The 14,617-nt window shown below is 45.7% G+C and overlaps 1 protein-coding gene across 2 annotated transcripts in view; it reads left to right on the forward strand.

The window, feature by feature from the left end:
• TANC1 (tetratricopeptide repeat, ankyrin repeat and coiled-coil containing 1) overlaps window positions 1-14,617 on the forward strand; it is a 135,049-nt gene that overhangs the window by 85,159 nt on the left and 35,273 nt on the right. For both annotated transcript variants that reach the window (XM_023217397.2, XM_023217398.2), the window contains exons 12-15: window positions 1,926-2,034; window positions 3,273-3,395; window positions 10,563-10,799; window positions 13,271-13,456. In XM_023217397.2, coding sequence (XP_023073165.2) covers window positions 1,926-2,034; window positions 3,273-3,395; window positions 10,563-10,799; window positions 13,271-13,456 — 655 coding nt within the window. The remainder of the gene's footprint in view (window positions 1-1,925; window positions 2,035-3,272; window positions 3,396-10,562; window positions 10,800-13,270; window positions 13,457-14,617) is intronic.

Here is a 14,617-nt window from a genome sequence, read left to right on the forward strand (position 1 = left end):
GGAATCTGTTCACAGCACCCAGTTAGCTAACTTGTGTTTCGTTTGTGTGTCCCCTCCCATCGCTTAGAGCTTCTCAAGGGAAGCACCTTGCATTGTTCCCCATAACATCCCCACCATCAGATGTGGTGCCAGTGATAAGGTGTAGCTGTGAATGAAGGAAGGAGGACTCAAGCTCTACTGGTTAAGAGCACAGGCTCTCCTGTCTGACCAACTTTAATTCAAATCTCTGCTCTGTCATCTAGCCATGTGGTCTTGGACAAGTTGCTTTACCTGTTCAGGCCTCTGTTTCTTCATGTAAGCATATGGGGGTCATAGGATTGTGCAGGTAAATGTATCAAGATAATTCAGTTAGGTTTCTGCATCTGGCATAGAGGAAGAGCTTGATACCTGGAAGCTTTGGAAATGGACAGAATCATGAATGCAGATGATTTTAGAAGGGGATTGCTTGGTTTCAAGAACAAGAGGGCAGAGAGGAACGATGAGCAGGGTTGCAGGAGCATAGGTGGGGAACAGTGGCATGGGGAATTGTCTCCTCAGGGAGGTGGGATGCCCTGTGTTCAGCTGGGAGCACTGGAAACCTTAGGCCCGGCCCCCAAGGGGTGTGTCATCATCACCCTATAAGGTGATACTTAGTGTGTCTTTGTGATGGACACAGTTGGCCTGGCCACAGAGCTCAGCCAGCTGGGAGACTTAGGAGGACTTAGCCTGTGGTTGGGAGAGTGGCCCGCAACTGACATGATCTGGGCCACATTGAATCCTGGGATCAGTCCATGGGTAGGATCTGGGGAGACCTTGGGGACCTGGAACACTAGGGAGATACCGACAGCGGTTTCCATGGGAACAAGAGAGGAGGGGAATCCCAGGCTCAAGATCTGGGACGTGGAAGGTGTCCAGGGGATGACAGGGCATGTGCTCATGGGAAAACTTCAGGCCATTACAAGACATTGGACGGGACTCAGTGGGCAGTGTGGTCTTAAACATCATGCCCTCCCCTGTAGTAAAAAACTGATTCCTTGGCCTCCACCTGCCTTGATTTCCTCATCTCTAACATGGTTTATAACCTATTTGAGAAGCAGGCATGTGTCTGGATAGACAAATGCACTTTAAATAATGTGTGCCTTTAATCATCTAGATTAGCAACTACTAGGAGGATGCATTTTAAAACATATGTAATGTTTATCTTTTCTTCCCTCTACAACTACCTGCCTTTCCCCAACCAAACTGCTCAAAGTTGACAAGATGATAGAAATGAAAGTAATTTACATTGCATAGAAGTCACTGCTATTGGAATAAGCAATTCTGTGTGTCATTTAGAAATTAATTGACTCAGACAAGGGCATGGGGTCCACAGGAAGACAGTGAATCTTATGGACATAGAGGGCAAATGGGCAGGATGGCCCTTTCACAAAAGGGAAATGGGCAGGATGGTACCTTCACAAAAGGGAAATGGGCGCTATTGGTTGGACGTCAACCATGTGCCAGCCACTGCAAACCCACTTAGAGGCCTTAGCCTTCTTCTCACCACAAGAACTTGTGTGCCATCCAAGCGTAGAATTCTCTGCTTTCCTGATCATGAGCTGTCACCTAGCATGGCCTGGCTTTTCTCTCCTTCCCACTGTGAGGCCTTGTCCTTTGTCTACCCCCAGTGGTGGTGATCCTGAGGGGACCTGAAGGCCAGGCCCAGGGATGTTTCTGTGCTCTGTGTCTATTCATGCATGCATCCCAGAAACACATTTGAGTGTTCACCAAGTGCTGGGCACTTTGCTAGGCATTATGACTCAGACGAGACCCTTAGCCTCCCAGAGTTTACATCTTTGTGACGGACATACATCAATGACTAAGGCAATGGGTGGTGAAGTGAGAGTGGGTCTGCAGTGTGGTGGAATGGGCTCTTCAGCTATGAGCCTTTGTATTCCTTCCCCTAGGAATGGGCACGCACTCCTGGCATTCATGTTCTCGCGTCAGGAGGGCAAGTTGAACCGCCAGCAGACCATGGAGCTCGGCCACCACATCCTGAAGGCACACATTTTCAAGGTGAGATGCACACCAGCTTGGGGAAGCGTTTCTTTGTTGTCATTTTGAGGTTTTGCTTTGGAGATTTTAGAGAGCTCTGTCAGCCATCCAAGAAACACTCCACGCACCTCAGCCCAAATGCAACCTTCTCCTGCCTCCCCTCTCCAAAAGTAACCGCTGTTCTGACTCAGCCTGGGCATTTCCTTGCATCTTGCTACAGTTGATTGCTCAAGTGTATATCTGAGTGCTAGGGTTAAGTTTTAGTTCTTCCCACCTTTAAATCTCTGATAAGTTTCTTTTTATCTAAAGGCTCCACTTTGTTCATTACTTTTTGTTTCCTTGTTACTGATTTGTCCGAGAACCCGAGTTCCTTGACCTGTGTGATTTTCTACCACCTGGACTTTCTAACTGTGTGCTTGTTTTTCATGATGCAGTTTAACATGTTCCTCTTCCCCTGGGTTTTCACAGGCTTAATCACATTGATCATTTTTTAGGATGATCCAGTTGTAAGTTTCTTATATCAGGAGGCACAGCATTTGTGTTTGCTTCTCATTTTGTGGTGCCATCAGTCATTTCTGGTCACTGCCTGGACTTATTCATTCGTGGTTACACCTGGTGATTTTTTTATTTTTTTATTTTTATTTTTTTGAAATGAAATTTCACTCTGTTTGCCCAGGCTGGAGAGCAATGGTGCGATCATAGCTCACTGGGCTCAAGCAATCCTCTCACCTCAGCCTCCCAAGTAACTGGAACTACAGGCACGCATCACCTTGCGGGGCTCAGATGGTGATATTCTAATTCTGTCATTTATTCTTCCTCTAATTTACTTCCAACATGGCAAAACCTTGTCTCTACTAAAAATACAAAAATTAGCTGGGAGTGGTGACATGTATCTGTAATCCCAGGTACTTGAGAGGCTGAGGTATGAGAATCACTTGAGCCTGAGAGGTGGCGGTTGAAGTGAGCTGAGATTGCACCGCTGCACTTCCAGCCTGGGCGACACAGCAAGACTCTGACTCAAAAAAAGAGAAACTCTCATCTGCCATCTTTCTCCCCAGGCACACAGTTAACCTAGTGAAGACAGGCTGGTTCCTTGACCCTTGGTTTCAGGTAGTGAAAGCTCGCGTGTCCAGGCGTTCTTTGGGTGAGACCCTGTGCCTTCTGCGGGTATCTGCACCCTCTGCGGCAGACCCACTTTCAGAGTGACCCTGCAGGTGGGAACAAGATGCTCAGGCAGGTCTGTCTCTGATTATTTCCAGGGCCTCAGTAAGAAGACGGGAATTTCTTCAAGCCATCTCCAAGCCCTGTGGATCGGCTATAGCACCGAGGGACTGTCCGCCGCCCTGGCCTCTCTCAGGAATCTTTATACTCCCAACGTGAAGGTGAGCAACCATCTGCACAGAGAGCTGGAGACCCAGGCCTGGCCGGCTGCTGGCTGTTCCTCCAACAGCCCTGCTTCCCTCTGCCCTGGGTGGTGGTGAGAGGATGCAGAGGAGCATCTAATGATGTGCTTCTCTGATCACACAGGCTTGGGCACTCTATTACTCATTCTCCCAGAAGTTTAGCTTTTCTTTGGCAGAAAGATGTGGGTGGTCAGGGCTGCTCTGGGCACATGTGGTGACTGTTTCACAGCAGATGTGATAAGGAAGCAATTTACAAAAGAAATCAAAGATCAGAGAGATTTCTAGGGAAAATGGGTTTTTTAAGTGTCCTAGGTTACTAATCTGGACCATCTCTTTAGAGTTCATGGGAAATTAAGCCTTGATGCGTGATGCATAGAGATAAGTACACAGAAAAACAATCATCAAGGTTTCATGTACACATATTTCTGCCTATGGAAAGGATGTCAGCATGGCCTTCTGTGGAGCCAAGAGCTTCTTCACTTCTTGGTCAGTGGCTGTCATGTCATGATGTTCCACTCAACTTTTTAAGGTAGATTTTTCTTCCTGATTTCATGTAGCCTGGGAATCTGAAGCACACAGAGGCCACGTGGCCTATTAAGGCCACAAAGACGGTTAGCGTCCAGGCCTTTCAACTGCAGGCCCTGATGTGCCCGGCTGCCTGTGGAAGCTCTGGGGCAGTTTAATGAGCCAGGTCTTCCTCCCGAATCACTCACATTGTTTTATCTTTCATTTCAGCTAAGAGTATATCTTTTTGCTTCTCCATAACTAATGAAATTCTATAATCATAAGGAAGAAAGACAAGAATAAAAATGGCAATATCTGTTTTCATACTTTAATGAATTTCTGGGCATAGAATTTATTTTAATACGGAGATAAGTAAATGGGAAACATCTATTGAGTACAGGTTTTTAAGACAGTAAATTTAAAGGTACAGCATAATAATATAATGAGCATGGCCCTCCTGGGATTATAAACTTTCCTCTTTAATGTATGTGTGATTTTAAGAGTTAATCATTTTTACTTCATTTTGTAAAACTCCAGTGTCACATCTACACCATCCCCCAAATTATTTCTATAATGTGGTTATAGAATCTTAAGTCTTTTCATTATCCTTCCGTTTCTTGTATCTTTCAAGGTGGGGGGAAAGGTTTTCACAGGATCCTGAACAAATTACAGTAATTTTAAATTATGCATGCAATTAAGGAACTTTTTTTAGAGTGTCTTAAATGTTGTTGTACAAGAATGAATGTCATTTTGAACAATAATTGCAGTTTGCCACGTTGGTAGATTAAAGTGACTTGCTCTGGGATGATTACTTGGTAGATGGATTTTAGTTGCAGTGGCATGCCAGCAGTCTCTAACCGTGTCATCTCCTGTGGCCGGCCAGGATGAGCCAGCCTGGGCCCCACTGGCCCACTGAGGTCCCATCCAGCCAGTGGTTTTGTTGCACCATCTCATAGGACTGGTGGCCAGCCGCAGGCTGTGGCCTCAGGAGGATTTAGGTTGCAATTCTTTTCTCAGCTGACAACAGAAAGGAGAGGAGAACAGGAGCTAGGCGTGGCCTTTCGTGGCCTTTGGCCCAACTTCCTTTGCCCGGGAGATCCAGTCATATCCTGCATCATAGTCGGGAAGGACACATTTAAAAACAACTGTGCTTGTGTGAGCTTCCAGTGTACTTAGTGGGAATGCTGATGCAGCCCCATGACCACCCTGGCCAGACCTCTTCTCGTCTTCATGATAGTATTGCCTTGCATACCCCCAGCTCCCTTCCTGTTTTCATTAAATCCAGAAGTTGAGAGATACCACCACTTCTGAGTGCTGTCCAAGGAGAGCCTCTGTGATCATGATCGGAAAATGTCCATATTGTTGGGGGAAAATCTATAGGATTAGTTATTTAAACAGGCTCCTTCAGCACAGTGCAGTCTCAGCCAGGACTGCTGCCTCTGCCACCTGACTGCTCTGTGACCATCATTAGCTTTGTGCTTAGCACTCATCTCTGCCTTACTCCCTCTGAGCCCTGGCTTTCTCACCTATAAAGTGGAGACACAAAAGAGACTTTGTCTCAAGTGATGAGAAACCTTACTGAGATGTTAAAGTTACTGGGAACATACTTGGCATTTATTATGTTTACATGAATTCTTGTTGGTGCTTTGCCTCATCTCTGGAAACTGGTTCTGCTCTGGGCACCTGGGAACTTCTGGATGTGTCAGTTGGTGCTTGTTAACAGGAGCTGCCTATCTTGAGGATGTGATGGTTGCAGGTGACTTACCTCTGCCCTCAACTTGGCATGAGGTGTCCCTGCTGCTCTGTGCTGCTGAACAACCCAGGGTGGGCATGCAGGGTGATGTGGACAGGAGGGCAGAGCTCCCTCCTATGCCTTCCAGAGGTCAGGGACTGAGTTCTTGTTTCTGAAGACTCCATGAAAGGTTGATTATAACATCGATTAATGTTTATTTAGCATGTAAATAAATGCTGAGTGCTGTGCTAAATGCCTGATGCACATGTATATACATACTTTTTTACACATTGATTTTTAATCTTTATAACTTCCAAGTGAAGTGAAACTTTTATCCTCGTTTTTTTAGATGAGAAAACTGAGGGCAGTTGATAACGTTCCAAAATCACACAGCTGGAAGGGTTCCTGACACTCAGCAAGCCCTTTCTCTGCAGGCGCCTTTATCGCTTGATGTGTTTACAGCCCTGGATGCCAGCTAAAATCACCTGGGAGCTCTGGGTACCACAGCCCCAGCCCCAGTTAAGTCAGAATCTCCAAGAGTGGGGCCACGGTATTGGAAATGTTGAAGATCCCAGGTGGTTTCAGCATGCATCAAGGTTAAGAACCATGGTTTGGGGGAAGATGATGGAGGGTTAAGTGGTAAAAACAACTACAGCCTTACACCAACAAAGGAAAATGTTTTTCCCAGAAGCAGATGACGTGTGAATTGATGACATCTTTAGGAAACCTCTGCCCTGAGCACATGCCTTCCAGGTAAACTCTTGTAAGGGATTCATCATGGCACTCCAAGTATACCTTCCACCATTATTAGCAAAAGTGTACCTGTTAGAATAGGATGGCATGCTGCTGTTTTCTTAGGTGGCACCTAAAGCACAGAGAAGTTGAGGAATTTTCTGAAAATCACACAGTAGGTTAGTTTAGGGGCTGGTTGAGAACTCACACCACTTAATCCTTTATCTTTTAGGCTCATGGATCTCAAGAAGGTATGGAGTTGATGGGGGAGGAGAGAATGTAACTGTCTGGCAAAATCATCCAGGGAATTTACAAATGATCCTGCCCGTGCTGTGGCTATCAGAGTCTGGTGTGCCCCTTGCGGCGTTGCACGTATTGTCCAGACATGTGTATCTTCTGTGTTCCTCTTGCTGAGGACTGGTTTCATTGGCCTTAATAAAATCCTCACGTATTTCCTCAGCATAATCTGATTCTGTCCACACTAACAGTTATTCAGAGGGATTTTAAAAACACTTGAGCCTCCTGGGTTCAAGTGATTCTCCTGCCTCAGCCTCCTGAGTAGCCGGGATTACAGGCGCATGCCACCACAACCAGCTAATTTTTGTATTTTAGAGACTTGGTTTCACCATATTGGCCAGGCTGGTCTCAAACTCCTGACCTCAGGTGATCCACACACCTCGGCCTCCAAAAGTGCTGGGATTGCAGGCATGAGCCACCACGCCTGGCCACGCTTTTATTAATGTTGTAGTGTAATGCAATCTTAAAATGCTTTTGAATTAGATCGGAGTCTGGTGGCATTTTTAAAAGCAAGCCTATATAAATCTGTAGAGAAGTCTCGGTGGGGATTAATTAGGTCATTTGCCTGAAGTTGCCCATGAAACAGCAGTGTTAGGACATGACACCCTTTCTGATCTCTCGTCCGTTCCTCCACGAGTACAAGTTGACAATGAGACCCTAGAGGCTGGGTTGGTGCTCACCTGGATCTGGCTAGACAGTGGTCTCCCTGATGGGGTAAACAGCGGGGTGGTGGTCAGGTGGTCGGCTGGCTCCTCAGGGCCTCCTTGTCACTTGCAAATGGCCTGTTCTTCCTTAAATGTAGGTGGCAGTCCCAGCAGTGTGAAGAACCTGATGTGTGGGCCATCCCCGTCCATGGAGGGGCTCTGTTTGCTTTTCTTCTCTGTGAACTTCTGTATTGTAGAACCAGAGTCTGGTGCAGTGGACTAAGCAGGAAAACAGAGCATGCTGAGGGATAGAAAGGGCCCGGGTGCATGCACAGGTGTGTACATGGAGGCAGGGTACTCTCTCCCCCATGTCCTGGCACTGGAGCAGAACCCCGCAGGAAGTGATCCTGTGGCATCTATATGTATGGAACGGGCATTCCAGTTAGGGAACTAAAAGGGGTAGAGGCCATGAGGCTGGCCCTGCTTGGCATTGTCACAGCACATGTTGAGTCCAAGGTGGCTGCAGTGAGGGAAGGATTCTGCAGAGAAGATCAGAGAGGAAGCTGGAGACCTGAATCACATAGGGGTTCAAGCTTCAGTAGCCAAGACATCTTCAAATTTGACACCTGGGGTTCTAGCCTGTCGCTATGCCATTGTGAGTTATGGTTTTACCACCTGGTAGTGTAATTTTCCAGACCCATCTGTTTGTAAATATTCTGTTTGTCAGCTACTCTTGTGGACACGTATCACTGAAATATCCTGAATTTTTTATGCCTTGTCGTCTCTCTGTATCTTTTAATGATCCATGTGTCTCTAGTCAATAAATGACAGTCTGTGTGGTTTTCACATTTAGTGGGCAGGTGGAGGACCTGCCAGGCTTTGGCAGGGGCGGTGATTGTGGGTCAGGACCATTGAAGTGAGCCTTTGAAAGAAACACACTGGACATCTTAACAGCTGTTAAAGGAGCATCATTTTTATCTAATGATCTGGAGATCTGAAAGAAAAAATATTAATATACCTAAAATTTGCATATGTTCAGTGATTTTATTTTAAAACCTGGAGATGAAAAGCTTTTCCCAATACCTAGATCCAAGGAGATTACTAACTGGGGAATATGTAATTAGTGGAAGCAGCACATTATTTTCTAGCAGTGTTATGCTGCTGACACTCCTGGCACGTGTGAACATTTCCATATTTTCTGTTTCTTTTAGGAACACATCCCCATAAAGTATTTGTATTTACTTTTGGCCTTATCTCACTATTAACACCATGACTATTTTTTTCTTTTTTAAAAAATTTTTTATAAAGATAGGGTCTTGCCATGTTGCCCAGGTTGGTTTCAAACTCCTGAGCTCAAGCAGTCCTCCCTCCTCAGCCTCCTAAAATACTGGCATTACAGTTGTGAGCCCCTGTACCCAGCCACAATTATTACTTCATTGCCAGGAAAATGAATTTCCTGGTTTTGTTGAGGTTAAACAGTGATTTTTCAAATTGTGGTTCCCCAAACCAAGAGTGTCAATATCAACGGGGAACTCGTTAAAAATGTACCACCCAGATATAATGAATCAGAAATCAGGGTGGGGCCCAATAAATTGCAGTTGTTTAGGTTTTTTTTTGTTTTTGTTTTTGTTTTTGTTTTTGTTTTGTTTTGTTTTTGAGACGGAGTCTTGCTCTGTCCCCCAGGCTGGAGTGCAGTGATGTGATCTCGGCTCACTGCAGCCTCCGCCTCCTGCGTTCAAGTGATTCTCCTGCGTCAGTCTCCTGAATATCTGGGATTACAGGCGTGCGCCACCACGCCAGCTAAATTTTGTATTTTTAGTAGAGATGGGGTTTCACCATGTTGTCCAAGCTGGTCTCGACCTCCTAACTGCAGGTGATCCACCCGCCTCAGCCTCTCAGAGTGCTGGGATTACAGGCGTGAGCCACCGTGCCTGGCCATTCGTTTAGTTTTTATTTTTAATTGTGGTTAAGAAACACATAAAAGGAAATTTACAATCTTAACCATTTTTAAGTGTGCAATTCAGTAGTGTTAACAATACTCACATTGTTGTGTGATAGATCTCCAGTACTTGTCATATTGCAAAATTAAAACTCTGTATCCCTTAAGCAACAACTCATTTCCCCCTGTGCCCAGGCCCAGAAACCTTCATTCTACTGTCTATGAATTTGACTACTGTATATATCTCATAAGTGGTATCACACAGTATTTGTTCTTTTGCGTCTGGCTTGTTTCACTTATTTCACTTCCCCAAGGTTTACCCATGTTGTCACATATGGCAGGATTTTCTCCCTTTTTAAGACTGAGTAATAATCCATTGTATGTATATGTACCACATTTTCTTCATCCACTGATGAACATTGAGGGTGCATCTACCTCTTGGCTGTTGTGAATGATGCTGCAATTAACATGAGTGTGCAAATATGTCTTTGAAATCCTGCTTTCACTTCTTTTGGATATATACTCAGAAGTGGGATGGCTGATCACATGGCCATTCTGTTGTTATTTTTTGTTGTTGTTGTTTTTGTTTTTGAGACTGAGTCTCACTCTGTCGCCAGGCTGGAGTGCAGTGGTGCAATCTCAGCTTACTGCAACCTCCACCTCCCAGGTTCAAGCGATTCTCCTGCCTCAGCCTCCCAAGTAGCTGAGATTGCAGGCGTGCACCACTATGCCTAGCTAATTTTTGTATTTTTAGTATAGATGGGGTTTCACCATGTTGGCCAGATGGTCTCTATCTCTTGACCTCGTGATCTGCCCACCTTGGTCTCCCAAAGTGCTGGAATTACAGGCGTGAGCTACCGCGCCTATCCTCTACTGAATTTTTAATTAAATTTTTTTTTTTAATTTTCAGATCAGGGCCTTGCTGTGTTGCCCAGGCTAGAGGGCAGCAGGCTGTTCACAGGCATGATCATAGTGCACTATAGCCTCAAACTCCTGGCCCCAAGCAATCCTCCCACCTCAGCTTCCTGAGCAGCTGGGGTTACAGCCACGTGCCTGGGGCAGTAGTTCTATTTTTAATCTTTGAGGAACCATCTTACTGTTGCCCAGTAAGCTACACTATTTTACATTCCCACCAATGAGAATGTGCATTGTTAATGTATTCCCAAGTGATACTGGTGCACATTCAAGTTTGAGAACCACTAGATTAAAATGATACCAAAAATTGAGGATACTGCCCATTTCCATAATGTTTAGATGACAGATATGTGACAATCTTGTTGGGGGGCCTTGTCCAACAGGTGAGCCGTCTCCTGATTTTGGGAGGGGCCAACGTGAACTACAGGACAGAAGTGTTAAATAATGCCCCAATCCTGTGCGTCCAGTCTCACCTTGGCCATGAGGAAGTTGTCACCCTGCTCCTGGAATTTGGTGCCTGCCTGGATGGAACATCGGAGAACGGCATGACTGCCCTCTGTTACGCAGCAGCTGCCGGCCACATGAAGCTGGTGTGTCTGCTGACCAAGAAGGGAGCGAGGGTAAGCGGCAGCCTGCTCTTTTGGGGCTGGGGCAGGGAAATGGCTTCATCTCATTGCTAGAATTATTATCTGCTAGGCCAGACTCTCTTGTCTCTGAAACTATAGCATACACAGAAAGGGTCGGGCTCCAAAGTGCCTGACTGGGGCAGCCTCAGAGAGGTGTGTTTGCTCATACACAGCAACTCTGTTTCATGTTGTCTAGGGGAAGGCAGAATTCCAGGGAGACCCTGGCTCCTAGCCACATGAGGAGGGCCAGCCTTTAAAAACCTGCAAGTATTGACCTAGAAAGCACCAAGATTGGTTTAAAATATTTTAAATGTTTGCTTTTTTCCCCTCTCTTCTTATCCCATTGTATGTCCTTTTAAAACAGTAAGATGAATTCCATGAACTCATGAAGAAGCCACGTGCCTGAGCTGCAGGAACTAGATTGCCTGGAATCTTCATCTGTTCACTTGCCAGCTCTAGGGTATTGGGCAAGTTATTGAGCCTATGTATGACTTAGGCTTCTTATCTGTAAAATGGGCATAACAGCAGTCCCTACCACAGGGCTGTCGAGTAAGCATTCAGTCATATATGAAATAAGTATGTATTACTATACAAGTTATGTATTACTATACAAGTTACTCTACAAAATCAATCAATTACTATACAAGTTGTATGTATTCATACAAGTATGAAGCAGAGTTGCTGTGTATGAGCAAACACACCTCTCTGAGGCTGCCCCAGTCAGGCACATTTACAAAGTGACCAATCCTGGGAGCCCGACCCTTTCTGTGTATGCTATAGTTTCAGAGACAAGAAAGCCGTCAGCTTTCTTTTTTGTTTTGACAGAGTCTCACTCTGTCGCTCAGTCTGGAGTGCAGTGGCATGAGCTCAGCTCACTACAACCTCCACCTCCCAGGTTTAAGTGATTCTCCTGCTTCATCCTCCAAGTAGCGGAGACTACAGGCACGCACCACCATGCCTGGTTAATTTTTGTATTTTTAGTACAGATGGGGTTCACCGTGTTGGCCAGGCTGGTCTCAAACTCCTGACCTCACATGATCTGCCTGCCTTGGCCTCCCAAACTGTTGAGATTATAGATGTGAGCCACCACATCTGGCCAGGAGCTGTCAGCTTTAATAGGGTGAATGAGAATAATACCGAGCTCACAGTAAATGCTAGATTGACTGGAAGCAATTTTTTGGGAAATGCGTCTTTTGAATAACAATAGAGATAAACTGCTAATTATCTTTTATCTTTTAATTAGGATATTTAAAGTTCAAAAAAATTAGGCTTATAACAGCTATGGGAGCTTTATTCTTTTCTCTCCAATCCAACATTTGGGACATACATAAACTTCAGTTCATGGAGAAGGGAAATGTGTGGCTAAGCCTTTGGGGTGGGTACGTTACTGCTGCACAACACTGCACCTCCATTTACGGATCCCAGCTGTGCTTTACACTTTATTCTGAGGCCAGCAGGCCTCCCCCCATCACAGCTGAAAGCTCTGGAGTAGGAAGCTGAGTGCTATTTTGGGGGGTTCTGGCAAAGCCTCTGAATGAGGGTACAGGGTGTCGCCAAATTTGGCAGGCATGCAAGGCTAGGCCCTGGGCTCCACTCCCAGGCCCAGTACTCTGGGGTTTAGACAGGGTATGAAGGGCTGCCACTGCTTTTGGGCCTTGAGGAGGTGTGTGGCACTCACTCACTTTTTCTGCCTAGCTGGCCTGCCCTGACTTTGTGGCCACCCCCGCTTTACTTGCCAGCATGCCCAGGCCACCGACCTGCATAAGGCCTCCTTCCCAATCAGATGCCACTTGGATTCTTTTCCTGCCCTTCCACACTCAGCTGATTTTCCACATCCCTCTCTTTCTTTGGATCTCCTGGCTTCGTGACCAGAGAGCGGCTTTACTCCCCCAAATTATAGCTTGTCACAGCAGACTTAGAATGCCCCACCCAAGCTACCAAAGTCGGGAAGTACAGGGCTTTGTCCGAGGGTTTAGTGTGTGTCTCCATACATACTCACAAGAGAGTTAGGAGCTTTGTGTAGTTTGCTGCAGGGACATGGGATTAAGGAGGGAGTTTTGTGACCGAGTCTTGCAAAGGGAACCTGAGGCTTGGAATGGTACATTCATTACGGTCTGGAAGTAATCCAGACTAAGGTTCCATGTTCTCCAGAAAGACAAGTTGGAATGTGAACCCCATGTATGCTTACAGGGAGTGGGGTTTGCACACAGTTAGGCTTATAACAGCTATGGGAGCTTTATTTTTTTTCTCTCAAATCCAACATTTGGGACATACATAAACTTCAGTTCATGGAGAAGGGCAATGTGTAGCTAAGCCTTTGGGGTGGGTACGTTACTGCTGCACATCACTGCACCTCCATTTACAGATCCCAGCTGTGCTTTACACTTATAACAGCTTATGGTGCATCCGCATGCTCAGAGGGAAAGTAGTGCTCAGCCATAACCTTCCCCCACTCCTGCCCCCAGGTGGACCACTTGGATAAGAAGGGCCAGTGTGCGCTTGTCCACAGTGCCCTACGGGGCCATGGTGACATTCTCCAGTACCTGCTGACCTGTGAGTGGTCGCCGGGTCCTCCCCAGCCAGGTGCCCTGAGGAAGAACCACGCCCTGCAGCAGGCACTGACCGCGGCCGCCAGCATGGGCCACAGCTTGGTGAGTGGGGCAGGGGTGTCCCCACTGGGAAACTAGAAGCTGTAGCTCAGCAAGTCAATTGACACACCGAAGGACTGAAAGAATGAGGATTCCAAGAACTAGCAGTTGGCATTGACCACCTGCAGTAGAAGGTCTTCTACGGGCATTGCATCCTTCCCACAAGTGACAGTGCACACTCCTGTGCACACGTGATGGGGACAGGCAGGCTTGTTCTTCTGTGGGAAGCCTTTTGATGACATTAACTCTCAGCTCTTGCTTACGTCTCTCCTCCTTCCCTGCTCTGCCCTCTAGACCTGCTGTTTTACATTTTTTCCCCTTTGATTCATTCTTCTGTCCTTGTGTTCATTTAAAAATAATCACATAGAATCCTGATTCTAAAATCGTTCCTGAGTATTTGAAGGATTTTTAAAAATAGAACTTTAATGCTTTGATAGCATGCAAGAATGCTTGTCATTTACAGCTCCTCCACTGAATGAAAACTCCATGCAGTAGTTAAATAGAGCATTTATTTCTGACAGATGTTGGTATTCCTCAGTTTGAAGATTTAATTGTCAACCTCCTGACCTGTGTGTCTTGGCTTTCTTTATCTGTGAATTTAATAACGTTTTGCTCGTGCCCTCCTGTGTATTTCTCATTCTGAATTATCTTCAGGCAATTAGAGGTGCCAGTATTTGGTAAGATTCTTTTTCCAAAATGACTTTAGTAAATTTGAGTGCAAAGCTGGCTGGCTGACTTTGGCATTCAAAACTCATGGGCAGACACACACACAAGCATGAAATAGTGGCTGGCTAATTTCTGGCATTTAAAACATTAAACACACACACACACATATATATATATACACACACAGACATACTGTTAAACACACATGTGAAAATATAGATGTTTTCCTTTTTTTAAGTGTGAAAAGTCATCATTGGAAGGACCATAAATGCCTAGGAATGACCTTTGTCTTAACCCATGCAAACCCCCTTGTTTTAAAGCTTGTTGGGAGGAAATGCTGAGCGAACACCACCTCAGCACAGCCAGTAGAGTGAAAAAAGCAGGGTCTGTTCACCACAAGACTTGGATGGTTTGTTAGTTTCCTAATGCCGTTATCACAAATGAATGCAAACTTAGTGGCTTAAAGTAGCACACACTTACTCTTAGAGTTCTGGAGGT

Source organism: Piliocolobus tephrosceles, chromosome 11, assembly GCF_002776525.5.
Source record: "Piliocolobus tephrosceles isolate RC106 chromosome 11, ASM277652v3, whole genome shotgun sequence".
In the NCBI taxonomy this organism is placed as follows: domain Eukaryota; kingdom Metazoa; phylum Chordata; class Mammalia; order Primates; family Cercopithecidae; genus Piliocolobus; species Piliocolobus tephrosceles.